General features: G+C 38.4%; 1 protein-coding gene across 7 annotated transcripts in view; it reads right to left on the bottom strand.

Annotated features, from left to right (window-relative positions):
- Positions 1-20,577, bottom strand: part of st3gal3a (ST3 beta-galactoside alpha-2,3-sialyltransferase 3a) — a 35,738-nt gene extending 15,161 nt beyond the window's left edge. For 2 of the 7 annotated variants that reach the window (XM_046390518.1, XM_046390525.1), the window contains exons 1-5: positions 20,412-20,577; positions 15,187-15,334; positions 7,940-7,982; positions 7,616-7,708; positions 2,280-2,374 (exon numbers count right to left, since the gene is read on the bottom strand). In XM_046390518.1, the coding sequence (XP_046246474.1) occupies positions 2,280-2,374; positions 7,616-7,708; positions 7,940-7,982; positions 15,187-15,298 (343 nt within the window). In that variant the 5' untranslated portion in view covers positions 15,299-15,334; positions 20,412-20,577. Of the gene's footprint in view, positions 1-2,279; positions 2,375-7,615; positions 7,709-7,939; positions 7,983-8,671; positions 8,914-15,186; positions 15,335-17,991; positions 18,548-20,411 lie in introns of those variants that run through there. The other 5 variants (XM_046390519.1, XM_046390520.1, XM_046390522.1 and 2 more) reach the window with 5 other exon arrangements.
- Positions 20,578-23,560: the final 2,983 nt, after the last annotated feature.

Raw genomic sequence — 23,560 nt, 5'->3', positions numbered from 1 at the left:
ACCTATGAAATACATACAGTGAGAATCCAGCCATCTCTGAGATTTAATTGTTTCAATTAACAGTACAAGGAAATAGAGATTAATGCAGCAAAGTGCCCCAAATTGAATCTGATCATCGACCACCAGAAAAATGTGTCTGAATGGCATTTTGTTACAGGTACACTTGCCACTTCTTACTAGAAGCCAGCTCCTACAAACACTGAAGCATGTTGCTGCTGGAAACTGATACATAAAGAATCCAGATGGGGTGGAAAAAAGATGCAAGCCAGAATTCTAAACAATGGACAAATGTCCGCTGCCTTTTCTCTGAATAGATCCAGGAGACAGGTTGCCCCTTGTCTCCTTAGGTCCTCTACCTAGCCACTGAGCCTCCAGCACAAGCAATCAAGCAAGACACAGACCTTAAGGGTTTTAAAGTGGGTCCAACAACCTATAAAATTTATGTTCTAATAGATGATGTAACACCTTATTTGACCAATACATTTGATTCCCTTGCTAAATTACAAACAGTCTTAGATGCTTTTGGGGTTATCTCAGAATATTATGTGAATTGTGAGAAGAGCACAATTACCCTACTTTTGAGCAATGATTTGATTGTAATTTTGATCATGCCAGGTATTACGTTGGGTAAGAAGCCCATTTAAAGAGTCCCCAAAAGAAGTAAAATGCCTACATAGACAATAAACTTAAAAACTTGTATTAATGAAATTATTGAAATTGTGAATTTGCATAAAAGGCACATTTACCTCTTACCTTAATTGGGTAAATAAAGTGTTTTAATTCAAGATTCAAGGTTCAAGGAGCTTTATTGTCATTTCACACATGTAGAGAGTTGGAACGAAATTAGTTTCCCCGGTCCCGGTATAAGCCCAGTTACCTAACAAAATACCTAATGCAAATAAATATAAAACAACACCATATAAATATAAAAAAAACAATCAGAATAAAGATATATAAACTGAATAACTGAATATATATATATATATATATATATAAAACTGAATATATGAATATATTACCAAGGTTACAGTACTTTTTCTCGTCCTTGCTCAATTTATATAGAATGTTATGAAGTCAGTCAGCTAACCAAACTTCAGGCATGTCTTAAAGACATAAAAACCTGGATGACCGGCAATTTTCTACTTCTAAGCTCAGACAAAACTGAAGCTATTGTGTGGGCCCTAACATCTTAGAAACAAATGATCTAGTGATATAGCTACCATGGACTGCACTGACTTGGCATCTAGCCCCACCGTAAGTTATTTTTGACCCCACATAGCACAAAATTTCAAGGACTGCCTTCTAGCACCTTTCTAACAGAAAAACTAGTCCACACATTTATTACCTCCAGGCTGGACCATTGCAACTTCCTGTTATCAGGGTGCCCTAATAAGTCCCTAAACACTCTCTAACAAATCCAGAATGCTGCTGCATGTGTACTAGCAAAAACTCATATGAGAGATCAAATTTCTCCTGTACTGGCTGCCTGTAATTCAGAACGGAGTTTAAAACTCTCCTCCAGACAGACAAAGTCCTTAATGGTCAGACGCCATCTTATCTTTGTGAGGTGCCTTATTTTCAAACTTTACGGTGCAGGGTTACTTGCGGTTCCTAGAGTCATCGAAAGTAGAATGGGAACCAGACCCTTTAGTTATCAAGCTCCTTTTTCACCTTTCACCTTGTTGTTGCTATAGGACTGCCTTATTACTGAACATTTATAGCATGTATTTAAAAATGATTATTAAATGTGTTTTGTTATTGTGGAACCACCGTCCCATTGTTTATTGTGGTGACCATCATGTCCTTTGTTTATTGTACGCTCATAGGCATGAGTTGCTTGTTGTTTTGTTTATACTCTGCACCTGTGCTCTTGACTTTAGCTGCATCAAATGAGGTAAACGTACTTGGGTTCATTTCAAACATGCATTTTATGTTGTTGGATGGAGCTTCAAATCTAGAAAGAGGAAGGAGCCTGGCTTAGATGTAATGTCTGATGTAGAGCATTGGTCTGAATTGTGCCAAAAAAGTTTGTCAGCCACTATTGATGCTATACACAGGGTGATCCATTTTAATATTCTTCACCAGCTCTACTTTACACCATTAGATTAGGTAAAAGTAAATCTGAGGTATAACATATGCGTTAAATGTACCATAGGATTCATTTTTTCATCGTACCTGATTGTGTACAAAACTTGAGATGTTTTTGCAGCTAGTGGTTAACTGCTACTGATAAATGCAGTTCTATTTTAACTTTACAGAAAAAAAATGTGTAATCATACCTTGTGATTTTATCCCAAATGGAGGCGAATAATCTCCAAGCTTGGAAAATCGTTTGTAATGTGGATCAAGGAACATTGGTGCCAGTTTGGTGAACCTGTTGATATAAGAGACAACATGTTATAGCAAGTAAGAATAAAGAAGTGGTGTTCATCAATGTATTATCTGTCCAGGACCCGTATGGCCCTGATTTGTGTAGATGTACTGATTAATGGCAGAATGCTTAAGAGGATTTAGAGCATCATGTTTCCAGCTAATCCAGTCTGCATGAGTTTACCTTCACCAAAGCAAACTCAGAGACAAATGTGAGGGAGAGGACAGAGCTACAAAGGGCACATTTATGTCTTGCCAATGGGCACTTCAAAGGTGGTAACTAGGAGCCACGCAAGCACTGCTCGTTCACTTTCCCATCAAGCTTTTCCATTGACACGTGTTGGCTTGGCTTGACTTGGCACAGCAGCCCGATTCAACTTCTGGAGGTGAGTTGTAAGAGTCTCTAGATTTGTTGGAGCACAAATCCCACCTTAGCAAATGCGTATTTGTGACGCACACAAGCAGGGTACTGAGAGATAATGAGAGAAGCTGAACTGTCAAACTCTGATTTGCATGTAGCCTTAGAAAAGACAGATATAATCAAATTTGTGATCTATTCAATATAGCCTCTCCAGTGCTGATTTAGATTCTTGGGAATTATGTGATAATGATACATCAGTAAGTAGTAATCTTTTTTAAATAAGATAACCCTTTTAATCTTTTATTCACCTCACAATGGAGTAATTTACACCGCCACGGCAGCAAGCAGGATTGGAAGACAGCAAAAGTAAACACAGAGCAATCACAGAGCAAAGACACAACAATAAATAAATAAATAAATAAACAACAAACAAACAAACAATGAAAGTAAGAAGACAAACAGCTGGTCAATAAACAGCAAACTGTTGGTTGTTCAACTGTTGGTCGAATTGCACACAGGTAAATAAATGTTGCGCTCAGTAAGATACTTATTGTGATGAGTGAGTGAGTGAGTGAATGACGGTGGTTTATTGGACACACAGTCTTTAAAGATTCTCCTTCACACATCATGGTGAAGCAGTCTGTCACTGAAGGAAACGCTCAGTGTTGTCAGAGTGTCCTGCATCCTCCATCAAGGATGATAGCTCAGCCTTTATTCTCCTTCCACTCACTACCTTCACTGGGTTGAAAGAACATCCGAGGACAGAGCTAGCCTTCCTCACTAAGCCATTCATCTCTTATCAGCTGTCGTAATGCCGCTGCCCCAGCAGACCACTCCATAGAAGATGGCTGGTGCCACCACAGGGTGTTCCTGGGTGTTCACTGGTGAAGGCAGAGAGTATTTGCACCTGTGGAAGGTCACCACCAGCTCTTTGGTTTTCTCACAACTGATCTGGAGGTGTTTCTGCTGGCACCAGTCCACAAAGGCCTGGATCAGTTCTCTTTTGTGCCCATACATGATGAGGCCAACAATTGCTGAATGATCAGAGAACCATTGCAGGTGACAATTAGCTGAGCTGTATGAGAAGTCTGTAGTGTATAGGGTGAAGAGGAAAGGTGCCAGCGCTGTTCCTTGCGGAACCCCCGTACTGCAGATAGTCATGTCAGTCAATCTACAGCGCATTTATAATAAAAGCTTGTATTCTATTTGTTACTTCAGAGCATTAAACATGTTATGCCCTATTTAATCCTCACATCTGTCTCTACTTTTGGGGCTCAGATTTTAAACGAATGCAGACACAGCTGAGCTCCTTGTTTAAGCACAACTGGACATGCACACAAGCATGTTAAAATCTCCCCGGTCCGAGACAACAAAACATGGATTCAGGATCAAATAAAGATTTACCATGATTTCACACGAGCATCTTCAGACTTTCAGTAACCATCCCAACATTGCTGGTGACAATTAACAAATATAAATTATGCAATCTGACTTAAAATATAGTAGAAAAAAATCTGACAATTGTCAGTAACTAAAGAGTAAAGTAAAGAGTTTCTGACTGGACCAACCACATTCACAATATTTTGAACAACTTAACAAGAAAAAAGTTTCCCTTTGTGCAAAATACTTACAAATGAATCAGAAAACACATTAATTAATTAACATTAATCATAATTCCTTATAAAAAGCAGTTAATTTTTAATTTGAAAAGTTGTATGAAAAACAAACTTGACGTAAATGCTAATATAATCTTTGACAAAGTTTGAAAAATGAAGCGTACAAAAGGTAACGTATGTAAGGCCAAACAACTATTTGCTTCGGGAGAACTGAAACAATCTGACAGAAAAGTGTTTCTTTAACCGAGTCAACCCCTGCGGCTCTGGCAGCATGTTTCTTTTCATGTGTAATGTCATATAATGAACTGCAAATGAGCTCTGATTTGGCAAAACAAAACAGCTGCTCATCAGTGATTGCTGGAAGGCCTACAAAACAACTGAAAGAAAAATGTTCCTGAAAACATTTAAACACATTTAAGAGACCACATCTACTGATGATGAATCTTGCCTTTCTGTCTCCATATTGCTTTAGTGTTTGATGGTGTGTTTTGATGTTTTTAGCCTGAATATGAATAAAATGGGCAAACACCAACACCACATTCTGGCCCTGTGATTTAATACTGCTTAAGGTGCAAAGTCCAAGTGACAAAAGAATGGAAACACTGAACATACTTCAGCAAATTCCTTCAGCAAATGCACTAAAAGCACAGTGAAGAGAAAAACTGAGGATGCAGGAGCAAGGAAATAGAAAGCTTACACAAAATTGCGGCTGAATTCTGCAAATTTCAGATATGTATGTTTACTAGGAACAGTTTTAGTGTTAAAATATATATATATACATGTGAGTAGGGCCTACCTCAGCATGTCACATCACAACAACAAATCCAGAGCTGATTCTATGTTTTAACAAGCAAATATATCAACATCAACAGCTAAGCTAGGGTATCAACAAATTCATCACCCTCCAAGGACTATGGACATGGAAAATTTCACGGGAATATTATCAGATATTTCAGTCTTGATTAGAGTGGTGGAGCTGATGGATGGACCGAACATGAGGTAGACATTATTATTCCTAAAGCCATGGTACCTGCATGGCTAAATATGTAGGAAGCGATGATACGAGAAGAACATCAGAATTGTTTGGTTGGACTGCAGCAAATAAATAGACTTGACAGACTGGGTAAGAAAAATTTAACATGAACTGAAGTGAAGCAAACAGGATAGGATACTTATGAAGAAGTAGGAGTTTAATGACTGCAATTCTCTAACTAATGTTACATGCTGTCAGCTGCAGCAGAGGAACCAGATGAGCAAAGGCAGCAGAATAAATGGGTCGAAGAAGCCTGGGGCAGTTATACCATTTTTTTTGTCGGCTAAGAAAAATCCGCCTGTGTTGTTCTAACAGGTTACAATCTGGTCTCTGTGAGCACAATTCATTAATGTTGCTGTTTGAGATCCCTGGTGGGTTTGATGGTTGCGTGTCTCTGATGCTCCAAGAGTAAGTGGGTAAGTAAAGCGGCCTGGGTTTTCTCACGCACTGGGACAACAGCAGAGCAGAAGTGGACAAATATAGATATACACAACACAGGGGCTCTTTTCAGACCACTGCATTTTCTGACTCATTTTAAACATAGCGCTAAAAAAATAAGCAGGTGAAGGGCTTTCACAGTGTGGGGACTTCTTTGGCCTTTAATAATGCAGAGGCAGAACTGAGATCATTCTTCTATCATACTACTCTAAGCTCAGAGAGCTTTCTACAAAACAGGACTATTTGACTGTGAATACTCAATTTAGGCAAGTTTTTTTGGCATACAGTAGGCGAACTGGTTCTCCAGATTACCACAAGCACAGGAGTGAATTCTATTATTAACCAAGTTAGACTACTGCCAACAAAGTTATATCCATCCATCCATCCATGTTCTATACCGCTTATCCGTCAGGGTCGTGGGGGAACTGGAGCCTATCCCAGCTGACTATAGGCGGGAGGCACACACACGCGCTGACACACAAAGACAGACAACCACACACTCTCACACTCTCACCTAGGGGCAATGTAGAGTAGCCAATTAACCTAATGTGCATGTTTTTGGTATTGTGGGAGGAAGCCGGAGTACCCGGAGAAAACCCACGCATGTACAGGGAGAACATGCAAACTCCACGCAAACCTAACCTTTCACAGGAAGGAAACGCTTTGCTTCCACCATGCTGCCAAATTTAAAACACAGGTAGTTAATTGGGTATTTGAAATTGAAAATGGCAGTATACTATATGGTAATTAATCTTTATTTGTTCAGACTAACTGGGTCATGTTCTGTAATAATTAATAATTGATTATGGAATCAATGAAATTATTTTTTCACTGACTGCAATTTTATTTTTTATTTAACAAGCTAGTGTAGCATAGCCACAATCTTAATGCGACCCCCTTTAAAAAGACATTGTAACTCAAAACCAAAAATATATGATTTTCTTGTCTGTAGTGCTATTTATATATTCAGACTGTTTTGGTGTGCACAGTCAAGTTTTGGAGATATCGGCTGTCTGGATGTCTGCCTTCTTTCAAATAAAGTGGAACTAGATGGCACAACCTAATGCAGTATATTGTTTTAGCTACATGGGGAATGTTGGGCTCTCGCTATTTACAATTTAATTAAAGAGTTTGGTCTAGACCTGCTCAAATTGGAAAGTGTCATGAGATAACTTTTGTTGTGAATTGGCGCTATATAAATAAACTGAATTGAATTGAATACATGGAGGTTTTCATGTCATTTTTTTGTTCAAACTTCTTTCTTATACATAGATGGTTATCCAACTTATTATTTAGTATTTAGCTTATTCAGTGTTTATTTAGCCTAACTACGCTGATATAACTGGGGTGGACCAAACAATAAGCAGTGTACCAACTATATTTTCTTGCAAATTTAGTTCATTCACATGTGCAGTCTGAATCCAATTTAAACTAAAACTATTACAGTGTTACAAAATTTGTAGACACTGGCAGTGCATACATCAGATTGCTATAAAATAACAACCTCAGAATGTGAATTTCCTGTAATCATAAAAGAAACTTTGAACTGTCTAAAAAAAGCAAAGACACAGCAGTTATAACACCAACCCACAGACTTATTTTGTCACCTTACACTGCAACTGAAATGTGTTCACGCTTTAAAAGAACATAAGCCAACAATACAACAGGTAAGTGATGGATCAGTGACTGAATAGATAGTAGCACCAGGGTCATGCTGATTGCAACGTATCTGACGATTTTGTTTGGTGCATAAAATGCTACAAGCTCACGTTAAAAGTGTACAATGGTAAGTATTACTTTGGATAAATGGCGGTCATCTTGGCAGCGGCAAAACCAGGCTTACAGGCTCCCTCACTGAGATTGCCATACTTGTACATCAGCTCCAAAGGCCTGTATACAAGAGGAATGAAGTCAAGCAATTAAATATTCACACACAAATTATATACATTACATAAATACTGTAAATAATTATAGAGATAATTCAGCAGTGCTGGCTCGTGCCCCTCATGCCAACACTGATACCAAACCTGAACCCCCCCCCCCCCCCCCCCCAACAGAAAGAATTAGCTTCAAGAATGAGAGGGAATTGAAATGTATAAAAGTATTAAATTGTGTACTCACAGACTACCATCCAGCTTCAGAAGAAATCCTTGTTTGTCATACACTAGACAAAAAAGGGAGGTAAATGTGATATTAAATCATATGCCTTACATTTAGAACATCAAACATTTCTGTGCTGGCACAACTGTGAACTCATTCCAGTTAGCAAAGGCAATTCCTTGGTGTCAAAGCTCACCACAAACATACCTTAAGCATTCCGGACCTGCTTAAGCTGTGGCTGGGGTAGTTGTTCAGCTATGCACAAATACAGTAATCTAAAAACACTGGCTTTGCAAAGTGAAAAACATTGTCATGATATAATAGATGATTCTGCAGAATCATCCAGTAGCAACTTTGCTATCAGTTTGACAGGCAGGCTGAACTGTCAACTGCAATGTAATAAAGCCATAATATGGCTTAAGGGTTGGGCAAGGTATGGACAGCTGAGAGGGGTGTGCTACAGAAGAATTAACAGAGATTTAGGTTTTTGGTAACCTGCATGAACTCAAAGCAACTGAACTCATGGTATGGTATTTCAACAGAAAAAGAAAATTTAAACATGAATGGCCCAATCGAGACTGAGTGAGCATCAATGCCGAAAGTTAGATGAGTTCACTGTGGTTCAGCTAAGGCCTCTATTCGCTTTCAGGCAAGGCATGTAGCCTATGTAAAGACCTGTTAGCAGCCGGTACAGCAATAAGGCTTAGTGGTAAATCCCTTGGACCTAACAACAAACTATTTCATTAGTAATACCTTTGACAGTTTTGGTGAGCTCACCCTTTATAGTTTATGGTTTAGGTTCTGGAACAAATTATACAGACCTAAAGAGAAGCAAAGCTAAATTGTGTTGTCTGACATCTGACATACACAAATACATGGAAATATATAATGTAAAAAAAAATCTTTGCACCTTGGATTAGAATATATCAGCGTCATCTGAACAAGATGATACTTATCTTCACAGCCAAAGGATCATCCATGGGTGAGGAATAGATCTACTGATCAAGTTCAATGTGTTACCAAACTCATCTTGCATATCGTGCACAAAACGCTGCTGTAAACAACTTACAACAAGTGATGGTTTAATACTGTTATTTGTAGACATTTCCAGAAGTAGGTAATGTTTAACACCAATGTGAGTTATTTATACGGATACAGAAAAGTGTAATTTGCATGGTCAACAGAACTTACAGTGTAAGTGATGGACAATTTACATTTAAGAGTGAGTGGATAAAGGAAGCTAAAGATTGTAATATCCGTTCAACTGGGCTCTAAGAACTACAGTACACAGCCTCTGGTCAACTAGAGACTGGTAACTCTGATGAAGGCAGTAGATACATTCAGTGAAGTGGTATCCAAGCCCATCCAACTCACTTCCATGTCACCCTTGGTTTGGAGAACTTGAAAAACAGGTAGCTGTGATGGATACTCTACTACCAATGACCTCCTTGCTTTGTTCTAGAGTAGACTGCATTATAGCCCCTAATGTTCTTTCTTTTAGTTAAGTCTCCTTTAGGTTAAGCACTGATGCTCAGTGTTGTTGCTCAAATTCCAGCCCTTTTACAAAGTAAGATGTTACTGATAATGATGAGGCCATAAAATACAATTTGAGAAATTCATGAATACATCCATGTTTTTTGGGTTGTTTTTTTTTTTTTGAATGTGTTGTTTACACACTTGTAAAGTGTCTTGAGATAACTGTGTTATTGGCACTTTAAATAAAATCGAATTGAATTGAATTGAATCCATGTGAAGGCTTATCATGTATCAGAACACTGCACAGCAGTTCATAACACTATTTACATCTCTGGAAAGAAACAGAGAAAAACAGCGTTCACATTAAGCTCAAATGATACTTTCCATGTGCATACAGTGCATGATCCATGTGATGTCAATTTTGTAATCTGCTTACCGTACACACGATTAACATGCATGAAACATCTGTACCTAATGTATTATAAACAGAGCTGAGTGCAAGTCTGCTGTCTGTGGCTGCATCCAATTTGGAGTCTATCCAACCCTGTACAAAGAAATCTACTGTCAAAAAATCTCAGTTCTTTTGCTTGTGACAAAGTACTCTGCATACGCATCCTTGCTCAAACAACACAGCAGTGTTCTCATTCATTGATATGAATGAAAGGGCCACCTTTTTGACACAGTGCTTGTTCTGAACATAGCAGTTTTCATGTTGTTAACCACTTTCTTGCCTGTACAACATCCACTGCACGTCTGCCCGTCCTGGGTGAGGGATCCCTCCTCTGTTGCTCACCCTGAGTTTTTCCTTAGTTGATGTGAGGGTCTAACGGCAGAGGATGTTACTATGTAAAGCCCTTTCAGTCAAACTGCTTGTAAAAATGGGCTATAAAATTAAGTTTGTCTTGTCTTGTCTAAAGGCAAAGCAAAGGGAAAGTTATTTAGGAAAGATAACTCTGTTTTTGGACATGCAAAGTTTATTCCCTGATGGTAAAAAAGCTTTACTCAAATCACACCACCTAAGGATACATAATATTAACATAAACAAACATGACACAACACAAACACATCTTGTTGTAATGCATGCAGAGATTGGCTGGGTATACAGTAAAGAGTAAAAAGTAACTGACAAAGTTGTGACTGCAGAAGTCAACAAAGTTTTGCACTTGTCAAGCTCTTGTCTCTTGTTGTATCTTATCAGTGAAACAAACCTTTTGCTAACAGAAGAAATTAAGTGAAAAACAGGAGAATATGCAGAAAAGCCAAGGAAGCACATACATGTATCATGAGCCATGCTATTTTTGTATTTATTATTATTATTATTATTATTATACTTTAATAACACAAGTTTTTGGAAAGAGGTACAATATTGAAGGCAGATACTGATGATGTTTCAGACAACAAAGACAACAGCAGAACCTAGGAATCTGAGAGCTATGTCTCCATTTCAGTTCTCATCACCAAAATGGAGGGAGTCACTGAGCACAGCTTCCCTCCTTTTCCTTCTCTGGAGTCCAACCTGACAAATTACTTTTGAGTAAGACAGGCTAATATGGTGGTTGGATGACCAACACACCTGCCCATGTTCAGTGTCTTGTCTCCCTCTCCCTCTCTCATCCATCGGTGTGTATAAGCATGACCAAGCCTGGATGGCACGTGCACATGTCCTATCGTCCCCATGGGGGATCTCACATGTATATGTTGATAAAAAGTAGAATAATTTACAACTCGTGGAATTCTGCTATTAGCCTGCTAGTAGATGCTAGCTCATGGAGTATATTGGTTACAACCCTTCCCATTTTTCTGTTAATCAGTAGCCACTGTTTAACAAAAACACTCTGCTAAAGATGCTCAAGTAAGGTGCTACCTTACTACCATTTAGCCATATTGTATCCCGTTTCTCCCATAGAGTTGAAATGATTTAGAAAAACAAAAAAAGAAAAAAAAAAAGAAAACAAAAAAACCCCAACAAAAAACAAAAAAAACTAAGCCAAAAAACTAAGCATTAGTTGGCTCTACTTAATATGCAATTTTCTAATCAAGCGAGAATGCAGGTTATGAACTTTCAGTGAAACCTCCTTTCCTAACAAGCAGTGCACAAGCATCCAAAACCAAACAGCTCCCAAATTGCTAGCAAATGCTGATATGCCTGAGGGAAAAAAGTAATTTGCTCTTCTAAAATCACTGTATTTTCAGAGGATTTGAGTTGCAGCTAACAGACTGAAAAGAAAACAAGGATATTCAATTACAGTGGAATAACAAATATAACAAAATAAAGTCAAAGTAAATTGCAGCTGCTTAATCTTGCTGGATTTTAGGTTTTAGGATTTTTAGGATTCAAATCCCAAAAAGATCTTAATATGACTTTATTTAATATTCTTAAGTGGACTACAGTACACAACTCATAATATTCTGAACAGGTCAAATATTCGGTCTGTCTATAAAACATATCACAGTGTGGTATGCATGAATTCAGCATGATCAATCCTTGCCCTTTTTTGTATGAAAACAAAAAAGAGCCAACAACCAATTACTTAACTTGCTCGACCCTATTTGTCTTATTTACCAGACAAAGACATTGTCATGAAAAGTGGCAATATGAAATAAAATTGTGTCATCAAAGCACAATCCTAGATCTCTAATACTGTAGCCAGGCTAACTAAAAACCATAGTGCTGTTGAGCCATGCATCCCCCCGGCTCTCAGCAGTGACGTTTTCTTAAACTTTCCTCACTGTTAAGATTGTGAACATTGGAGCCAGGATTGGCATTAATATTCCACCAAATACAGTTTGTCTTATAGCAACCTCCACACCTAAAGTATGTTTGAACAGTTTCTCCCCCATTCACCTCTCAGAGTTAACTTCAAGTCATCCATCTGTTTATTTGACCCGGTTCCAACAAGACTGCTTAAGGATGTCTTTCCCTTAGTTAACATTTCTATACTGAACCAGATAAATCTCTCTTTAGTCACAGGTTATGTACCACAGGCCTTTAAGGTGGCTGTCATCAAACCACTATTAAAGAAACCTTCCCTTCACCTAGATGTATTAGTTAATTACAGACCTATATCCAACCTTCCATACATCTCCAAGATCCTTGAGAAGGTTGTCCTAGAGCAGCTACATCGACATCGTCTACTCTAATGACCTTTTTGAAGTTTTCCAATCTGGATTTAGAGAACACCATAGTACTGAAACAGCACTGATTAGAAGTTTTCAGCGACCTCCTCCTGGCATCTGATAGAGGTCTTGTCTCCATACTTATACTTCTAGATCTCAGTGCTGCATTTGATACCATTGATCACAATATTTTTCTCCAGAGACTGGACCATGAAATTGGGATTAAAGGATCCACCCTTCGATGGTTCAAGTCATATTTATCTGACAGGTATCAGTTTGTTAACATTAATCATACTTGCTCCAAGTATAGTAAAGTTAATTATGGTGTATCTCAGGGTTCAGTATTAGGGCCAATACTTTTCACTCTCTACATGCTTCCATTAGGGAATATTATCTGGAAGCACTTCATCAATTTTCATTGTTATGCTGATGATACTCAGCTATACTTATCTATAAAACCAGATGACAGTAGCCACCCTACCAATTTGGAAAACAGTCTGAAAAACATAAAGTCCTGGACGTCCTCCAACTTCTTATTACTTAATTTAGAAAAAAATTGATATTATTGTATTTGAATCTAAACATCAGGGACTCACTTTCTAGCTAGGCCGCCTCCCTGAATGGCATCACCTTTAACTCTATTACACTGGTGAGGAACCTTGGAGTTATTTTCAACCAGGACCTGTCCTTCAATTCCCATATAAACCTTACCACTAGGACTGCCTTATTTCACCTTCGTAGCATAGTTAAAATAAGGAATATCCTTCCTCAGAGTGATTTTTTGAAGTTGGTCAATGCATTCATCACTTCTAGGCTGGACTACTGTAATTCTCTTTTGTCAGGATGTTCTAAAAACTCTCTGAAGAGTCACCAGTTGGTCCAGAATGCTGCAGCGAGGGTACTGACAGGAGTTAATAAGAGAGCGCATATCTCACCTGTTTTAGCCTCACTCCATTGGCTTCCTGTAGGATAGACTTCAAAATCCTTCTATTGACTTATAAGGCTCTCAATAACAAAGTTCTGTCCTATCTCAAGGACCTCATTGTTCCTTATTGCCCCAGTAGAACACTTCACTCCCGAATGCAGGTCTGCTAGTGGTTCCCAGTATCTTTCCTCTATAATAGAGCTTATAGTTAGGGCTGGCTCAGGTAACCGAACCATTTTATAGCTATGCCGCCATAGGCTTAGACTGCTGGGGGACTCATCAGGATCCTTGTATCCCTCTCCTCTCCTCTCCTCTCCTTCCACACATTTTCTTATTCCGTCTCTATCTGTTATACTGTGTAGTCTGGCCTTGGTGTCTCGCACTCTCTCTGTGTCTTCACAGACTTCTTCAGAGCTCCATCCACCAGCACCAGCCTCCATCTGCGTCACCTCCTTCCCTGTGCTTCTACCTTGCCTGTCGTCCCTGCTCATCAACTGCCTCCATCAGCTCTCCCCTGAATGAACATTTCCCATCTATTCCATATCTCATGTTGTTAACTGCTTTCCTGCCTGTACAACATCCATTGCATATCTGCCCATCCTGGGTGAGGGATCCCTCATCCGTTGCTCACCCTGAGGTTTCTTCCATTTTTTCCTTGTTAAAGGTTTTTTCTGGGAGTTTTCCTTAGTCGATGTGAGGGTCGAAGGGCAGAGGATGTTGCTATGATGTTATGTAAAGCCCTTTGAGACAAACTGCTTGTAAAAATGGGCTATACAAATAAAGTTATCTTGTCTTGTCATCTGAGGGAAATTCAGATCTATACCACTTTATCCATACAGGGTGGCGGTTGGGCTGGAGCCTATCCCAGCCGACTATGGATGAGAGGTGGGGTACACCCTGGACTGGTTGCCAGTCAATTGCAGATGCAGAGCTGACACACAAAGAAAGACTATCACACACACATTCACACACTCACACCTAGGGGCAATGTAGAGTAGCCAATTAACCTAATGTGCATAGTTTTGGGATTGTAGGAGGAAGCCAGAGCATCTGGAGAATACCCACGCAGGCACAGGGAGAACATGCAAACTCCACACAGAAGGACCCAGATCCAGACTCAAACCAGGAACCCTCTTTCTATGAGGCTATAGTACTAACCACTGTACCACTGTGCCACCCCATGTGCAAAAAGGAGGTGTGGTCACACCACGGGCAGATTCAAATAACAGGATGTCATAAAACTTAAAAATAAACTTAAAAATATTTTACAATAGTTTAACTGTTGGTGATGAAATTCAGAAAAAAAAACATTCTGCACATCATTCTGTGATCTTTATTCAAAAATAGATTAAATAAAATTGTACAGTACAAATTATAATGCATCAAGAAAATGCGTGTGTCCAGTTTCAAAGCACTTGAATGAAGACTTGTGGAGATGAAGATGTTTAATAATTTTGCAGATTTTGAAAAACATAGAGTAACGGACTACAGTGCAGCAAACTCAACTATATCTAAAATGCAGGCAGAATCAAATTACAATTTTTTGATAGTGACAACAAATATGAGATATCGGAAACAGCAGTTTGACTTCCCTGCTTTAGCAAACATGGTAAATGTTATTAATTGCTGAACATGTTATAACGTGCGGAGAAGATTTCATCAGTGTTGATGCGGCTGCCACTGGTCATTGAAGCAAGTTAAAATAAGTTAATGAGGTAAGGTTAATGAAGGTAATTTGAGGAACACTCACGTGATTTGTAGCCCCATCCTTGTAAGCTGATCCTCCCTGAGTAGTAGAGGAATCCCAGAGCCAGCATCGAGCATAGACACAGGAGTAGGCTGCGACTGGGTTTCATTCTCATCTCCAGCTAGCACACATGGCACATCTAAGATTGAGTCTGTTTGAGCAGGAAATAAACTGGTTAGTCTTGTTTTAGTCTGTATAACTAGATTGTGCTGAACTATCTAGTTGGGTTTGTCCACGCTGACCAATTCTACACTGCACTGCAACTGACCAATGGCTCAGTGGGACCAAAGGAAGCCTGTTTTTGATCTTGTTAAGGATTTTAGTCACTGGATCTTAATTTACACTATATAGACAGAAGCACTGGGGCATATGACTATTACACAAACAGGGGCTTTAATGATACTGCATTCTAAATACACAGGTAGCTGTTTGCAGCTATAACAGGTTCATCTCTTCTTGGAAGGCTTTCCACAAGACTTTGGAGTGTTTCTGTGGCAATTTTTGCCTATTCATGCAGTAGTACAATAATGAGGTCAGGCACTGATGTTGGACAAGAAGACCTGTCCCCATTCTCAGTCTCAATCTCAGTTCATCAAAAGGTGTTCAATAGAGTTGAGATAAAGGCTCTGCATAGGCCAGTCAAGTTCTTCCACTCTTCCTACCATGTCTTTATGGACCTTGCTTTGTGCAGTGGGGCACAGTCTTTCTGGGATAGAAAAGAGCCTTCCTCAAACTGCTGCCACAAAGTCGGAAGCAGAGCACGGCCCGAAATGTCTTGGTATGCTGAAGCACTAAGATATCCCATGTCATCTGTCATACTTAAGCTAAGAAAGGATCCAGTGAAGAAAATGCAAGTTCACATCCTTATGATGTTAACTGATTCACATGAAAACAAGCTGAGACTGGAATTACATCAGACCTTCAGCCAGTTTTCCTCTGCCAAATACCATGGCAGGGATATGATAACAACAACAAAAACAATAATAATAATAATCAGCTTTATCAAAACCTATCCATCCATGTACATCCTGCAACATCTAGTGAGCTACTTCAATGCAGTACAAAAGCCACATGACCAGGAGAAAGAGTGTAAATTCTGTGCAGAATCTTCATGTCGGTTCAGCAACACATTGTGCCTTAAAAGGATTTGTTGTTGGCAAAATACTACTGATTTTTAGACTGATTTGTGGCAAAGACTGCACAATTGTTCTCAGAACATTTTCATGTTTACAAATCTTAGTCCAGCAGAGTATTTTCAGTATGTTGATTGTGCCTTATATCATTCATCATTTCAAATACACTTGTGTTATGAAAAGCTGAAGTAGAGTTAAAGTGTACGGAAGCAGTTAATTTTTTTTCATTTCTCATCACGTTTACTTCCAACAAAAATTTACCTTTACCATTTACCATTCTTTAAACACGTTAAAATGACATTTTAATCATCACACATCCTGCAAGAATCCACCATGTCAAATCAACATAATATATATAATATAATGATAAATGAGTGTCAACGAACAACAAAAATATTACCAAATATTTTAATAGAATGGAAAAATACATATTCATCAGGTGACTTGGAATTGTTCGGAACTAGATCATATTTTCCTGCCAAAAAACAGATCCAGCAGGTGATAGAAAGCATGACTTCAACTGGTCACAGAAGGTAGTTCTCTATCCCTTTATCGAGCTCCAGGAATGATCCAGAACACAGCATCTAGTGTTATCATTGTCATCTTGTCAGGTTCAAGTGCAGTCTCTTGACCATAATTTCAAATGCATTTTCAACTCCATGCCTTGACCGTGACTGACTTGAATTGTCTGTAGTTAAATATTTCTTCTCCATGCTTCACCAAGGTTGGTCTTGAGAAGAAAAGCTTTGTTGCCAACAAATGCTTAAGACATAGATATGTTGGTGCCTGGCAGTGGCTCTGAAGGGGTGGACATTGAGTGGTCCATGGCATCTTGAAGGTTTGACAGGGTAAAAATCCCTCCAATATTGGCATAAATGAACTTGTAGATTGTGTTGACTACTGCCATGAGGACAACAGAAAAACTGGACTTGTAGTCATGGTAGGTACTTCCAGGAATTGTCGGTGGTTGGATGTAGATGTGTTTTCCATATATGGCATGTAGGCAATTAGAAAAGTGCCATTTATCTTAAAAAACCTGTGCCACTTCTCTCCACTCTGCCTCTGTTGTAGGTGTCTGGAAAAAATAAACAGTTAATATAATCAAGACATATAATGTTCTCGCACCATTAATTGTGCAAAAACCTTTCAAAGAAAACACTTTAAAATACCAAACCAGTCAAAAAGTAGCTTGAGTTAATGTATTCAGAAAGTTAGCACTGTGATGTTTACTCTCATTCAGGCAGAAATACACAGAATGGGTTCAAGCATTTAGTTTATACATACTTGTGGTGCAGATTATAGCACCATGTATTTCAACCATGGATGCTTGTTTATTGATCATTAATATACATGATGAAGGTACTACCAGCAAACAAGAAAGCATTTTAATGATTTCAATTTCAACAAGACAGTTGTGCAGTAGTTAACAGTACAAAAGCAAAAAACTGTTATAATGGACAAAAGAAAACACAATTCAGGATTATAAAGGTACAAAGAAAATAAATACTACATTTGAGTTGTGTGCTCATGATGCTTTATGAAGTTTTGGGGCTTTAAACTACATAGGGACACCTAGTGGTTTATGGTATTTATAGCAACCCTTGAAGACCAAAGCATTATAAGCATTAAAATACTACTAAAATACAGAGTCTGTTATTTACATCAGAAGTCTTACCTTCAAATGTTCATCCTTTAAGCCTTGATACGAGAAATCACAAGTCCTCATAACTGTCTCACTGATAGTAGTATGACCGATTCAAAACTGGAACTCCAGGGATCTGAAGGTCTCTCTTACGAATGAGGAACAGGTTACTGTGTACTAAAAATGACACAACATATGTTAAACATTAAAAATGTTCTGAAATGGACTCTTTACCAGTAGCAAGGAATAGAAGAGTTACTGTGAGCCGTTGTCCGGCACGGATGGCTCTCCCAATTTGTCTTTTTTTTTTGGATGATGGTCTAACTTTTCCCAGCAGATGGCTGAAATCCTCCACATCCACCCTGTGGAGATCATGGAAGCCCTTCCTGTGACTGCCCTACAGAGTGAGACTGAAATTAAACACTGTTTGGAAAGTGAAATCAGCAGCAACATGAAGGAAAAAGAAGATTCAAAACCTTAATAACACAAAAAAAATCCAGACTGACACCAAACAAATGAATGGTACAGGGACTGCCTACAGTGTATTTTTGTTTTTAATGCTAAAACATTATTTAAACTGTGAGATTTTTTAAAGTGGGCTCTGTAATTATCCTTTGTGGCAGTATGAGGAACAAATTATACTTCTGTCATTTCAGAGGGGAATATACCACTATTGATCAACAACAACTGGAGGTATATATTCATTTTCTTGCATTAGAATGATATATCCTCTGGTGGCTAGCTAGCTACATTTAGGTTTCACCACTGGCTAAAAACATTCGTAATTATTACCTCAAGTTGCCTTTGAAAGACTGATAACTGAAAACTGTCCTCTTCGTGTGACCCAAGAATGGGTCCACAGTTGTGTTTTTGTATTTATTTATTTATTTTCCATTCTTAGGCTTTTCCGAATACAAACAGCCAGTACAATACTCACCACTTTTGTTTTCATTCTTGTTCCAAGTTGCCTGTTTCTGAGAGTTGGTCGCTAGCGCCTCCTTCCTGATGACATTGCGCATGTCATCAAAGATGGCAAGCAATGATTGGCCAGGGAACAAAGTTTAGTCATTTCTGTCAGCCACAGCACATCAAGAATTTCTGGCTCTGTAATTACATAATCTGACATGATAGCAAATCGTAGCAAGACAGATATTGTTTAGTCTGACCCCGGCATTATACATTGTTGACCCAAGACAGGTATGTCATCAGATACACCTTCAACTAGGTAGCCCTGTTTTGATGGAAAGGCAAATCTCTGACAGGCTGAGTAAGTCTACTAAGATGAAGATGTTAAGAAACTGAATAAGGTGCTTCCAAAAATACATTAGAAACTTGAACTTTAAAGATAGGAAGACTGTGAGGCTCATTATCATTATGGAGATTTACATTTTTTGGTCTGTATTGCACAAAAAATGTATTTGGGAACAAATCAGAATCAGAATCGTCTTTATTGCCATTGTAAGTGAAGAGGTTTCACATTGCTAGGAATTTGTCTTGGTGATTGGTGCAAACATAGAACGTAAGAAAGAGTAACATGTAATAGTAGAATAAAATAGAATAAGGTAAAACAAAATAAAATAAGTAAAATAAAATAAATATGGTTCTGGAGGTAGTCCAAAGGTGAGGTAGTGCAGGGTGGAAGTGTCGTGCAAGTAGGTGCAAATGAACAGCAGGTGGATAATGACATGAGCAGAAATCAGTGCCTGTACTGAAGTATGAAATGAACAGGAGAAGAAACCTGTATAATCAGAGAAAAGAAATGATAAAACTAGTGTAGGCCTACGTTTTAAATACATAGCTCTGTGTGTTTTCCATCAGGCATGGAGACACCTGACTATTCAGAGCTGGTTACAGGGGTCAAACCGGGTTAAAGGATGGCACTTTCTCACGTTTCAGTCCACCCCGTACCGAAAAGGAACGTACCCATATTGAGTAGCTGCCTGAATAGGCTTGGAAGATGGTTTGGTTGCACATGAGAACGGTTCTGGGACCAGCTGTAGTGTAGCAGTTTGTCATAATCTATGTTTAATGTTAATTTACACTGTTAAAATATTAGGAGGCAGAAGTGGTGAGTTATGTGCTCAACCACTAACGCCAGGTTAGACAATTTCAATAAACGTTACACTGGAGAACTAACGGACAAATCAAGGATCAGAGGAAGTCAGGACGGTCAGACCAAAATCAAGTACAAAGATGTTGCAGCTAGCATCAAAGTTAGCTAATTAAACGTGTTAAGCTGTCACCGCAGTAATGATAGAATATTACCAAGAAAGGCTAACGTTTTCTTAACAACCACCGCTAGTGCTCAAGCTGGTGGTGCCAGGCGTCTAATGCCTTTCAACACACAACGTGAACATGACACCAGGAACGTCAGTAAACTGGCTGAACGGAACATAGCTAGGAAGCATAATTAGCGGGCTACGCTAGCGAGTAAGTCATTCACACACTCTTACCAGACGGACACCGGTAACTTTCAAGTTGACCTCAAATTCGTCGGTGCGTTCCTGCTAACCGCGTTGGCCACCTGCTGATATGATTTGGTCACATACATCCCGACAGTCACAACTAGCACGGCATTTATCAACCCACTTGAGGAGAGTCGTTACCCCCCTCCCCCCATTCTGCAGACAGGCTGTGCAGTGGGGGTACATGATGACGTCCAGTTCTGCGCGGAGAGATCATCACGCTAACCTCCCTTTAAAAAGGTGGTATTTAATTACACAGGAAATGTACATGTACCATTTAGTAGTATCTCTTATGGTACATTAGATACCTTCAGTCACAACATGAAAAAAAGACATAAAACTGGTGAAAAGAAGAAGAAGTGAATAACCATAGAATGAACGCGGACAAATGGCGCTGAGCAAATTTCTTTACTGAAACAAACAACTGAATTTTACAAAACGCATGCTTGCTTGAACGAAAAATCTGGAAGTTCAGTTATTTCTATTTAGGAGGCGGCAAGAGCAGACAGCTCATCTCCTGGATCAACAGGTAACACATCTTAAAATAATCTACATGACATTTACACTTCACAGGTATCTGTGAAAATACACATAGAACAGGTTTTACAAAACAACGCAATAAAATAGAACCCTACCCCCCCACCCTTCCATGTACAACTGTGATGATACTTTCTGAATAAAATAAACTCATTCTCAACTGGACTGATAAAAGCAGGGTCTTTGAATTGGCAAACAATTAACTAGAAAACTAGCATCCCTCTGCCTGAAGCCCCACACCACAACAGGAACAAGTTCACAGGCAAATGAGGACATCTGAAGGCCACCTTGTTCCGCTTAGAAGTGCAGTGTGATCAATGAGATTTGCCAGAAGGGAGGGACGCAAAATCCATAAAACATTTTATAAATGTACAATTAACATTCTAAAACAGGTTTATAACAATTGCAAATAGCAATGGCAGCACACGAGTATTCAGATGTCCTTACAAACTGGACTTAAATAAAAGTGCAATGCACAACTTTCAGTAGAAGAATTAGGAAACAACTGGGTAGATGCATTAAAAATCTGAATGTTTAAATTTCATAGATATATTGTAGAAAAAAAAAATAGAACACACATCAACCTCTGCAATATTACTAAAGACTCCCGTCTGTAATGCAGCGATTACTTTCTTAAAGCACCTTAATAAATAGGCTGGTAAAAACAAGTCAATGTGTAACAGTTATCTTCAGTTTTACTACATGAAATGTAAAGGAATGCACTTAATGCTTACAATTAAAAAGAGGCATAATCAGTGGTTTAAATGGTATTGTCCCCACTTCAAGAAATAGTTCATCCATATATTATTATATTTGTATCCATTTGTTACACCATGTAGTCTGGAATTCTGAGGGAAAACAGTTTCTATGTTCAAACAAGAGCTGTTTCTTGACATAAGGAGTTTGCACTTTTCCACTCCTGTGCTCCATATGACAAGTGTCTACTCAATACATATCACACCTTAAAAATCCAATTTATATATTCATGAATAATCACAACTCAAAGGCCTCTTACTAGCCTTGTCAGAGCTTGACACTGCATTTGCAACTTTTAAGATTATACAATAAGATTATTCTGTCACGCTAGTTACCAAGGTCCCAAAGGAATGCCTTGCTCAACCATCAAACAAATATTTGTTTCTTTAAAAAAAAAGAAAAAAAAAAAGCCAAAACACATGAGTTCTTTTGCCCACACTATAAATAAGACTATTTTCTGTGGCTGCCAGAGTTCTGAATGTAACTGTAACGTCACTTTTTCAAAACAATGACTTCTGTTTTTATCGAAACAATCCCAAGTACAAACATTCCAGACTATTGAAAGCAGGTAGCTAACGGATACAAACTTTTTGGGTGAAGTATTCCTTTAATGGATAACACTAGTGAAATTTTAATTTCTGTTGCCCTTATAGATTCTTTAGACTAAAATACCAATTTTACTGATGTGTTATTAAACTGTTTTTCAAGGTTTGTAAAGCCAATGAAATTTTCAGCGAGTAAATGGAGCGGATGGGCGAAGAGGACATTGAAAGGTCTAGCCTAAAGCTCTGCTACTTGACCCACTCAACACATTTTGGGTTGGACATAGGACTTTTTTTTGTTGGGTTTAGATACGGCTTGTGTTTGGTTATTTTCAAATGTAATTTATTGGGAGATTTCTTTCTCTGACTGTGCAAATCATCTGTCTTAATGTGCTGGTAGTCAGTATGCAATTCCCAGAGGAAGACCAAGACACAGGAGACGGCTAACGACTACAGATGAAATTAATCATGATATATAGTTAGGGTCCCACATTATTCTGTGATCCTGTGGCCTCATCTTGTAGGGTCTTGTAGAAGTCTAGTTTTCTAGCCTTAATTATTTTACTTTATATTATGTTCACAGAGTGCATATTCCTAAATAAAGTTGTGTTTCATCAAACTAGTGTAGCAGAGCTCTAGTCAAGCCTCCTCAGAATATGGAGCCAGAGATCAGTGTTAGGTCTAATACTTTTAGAAATGCAATGATCACTTTATTCATTCATTAGTCAATCATAAGAAAATCAATCTACATTGATCATTTTAGTCTTTTTCGAAGCAAAAATAGAAAATATTTACTGGTTGAAGGTTCTCCAATATGATGGCAGCTGCTTTTCTCCATTTTATTATTATTATTAGTATTCTTATTCTTATTATTTATTATTCTAAGCCAAATATGAACTGATTGTGACACTCAAAAATATTTCAATTTTGTGTTAGGGAAATTGTGATTTTTCGCTAGTGTCTGACACAGTCTGGACAAAACCACTTGTCGACTGTTTGAGAAAATAACTGGCAGATTAAATGATGATGAAGATATTTGTCACGTGCAGTCCAACCCAAATATTTTTGATATTTAGTAAACAAGTCCCTCAAATTAATAATTTCAATTATTAAATTAAAGAGTGTGCAGAGGATAGGAACTCAAGAAATAATGGCAGTGAGGTTTAAGTTGAAAGAATGGATTCAGACATTTGAGGGCACAAATGACTCATTTGAACTTCTAAATCTGAGGGTACAAATGAAACAAAACTTTTAGTTTAGATACCTGTTGGGCTCTGTGTAATAGGCACTAATGGCAGCAAA

This window comes from Scatophagus argus, chromosome 6 (assembly GCF_020382885.2).
Source record: "Scatophagus argus isolate fScaArg1 chromosome 6, fScaArg1.pri, whole genome shotgun sequence".
Classification (NCBI taxonomy): domain Eukaryota; kingdom Metazoa; phylum Chordata; class Actinopteri; family Scatophagidae; genus Scatophagus; species Scatophagus argus.
This window is presented reverse-complemented; position numbering and strand designations above follow the sequence as displayed.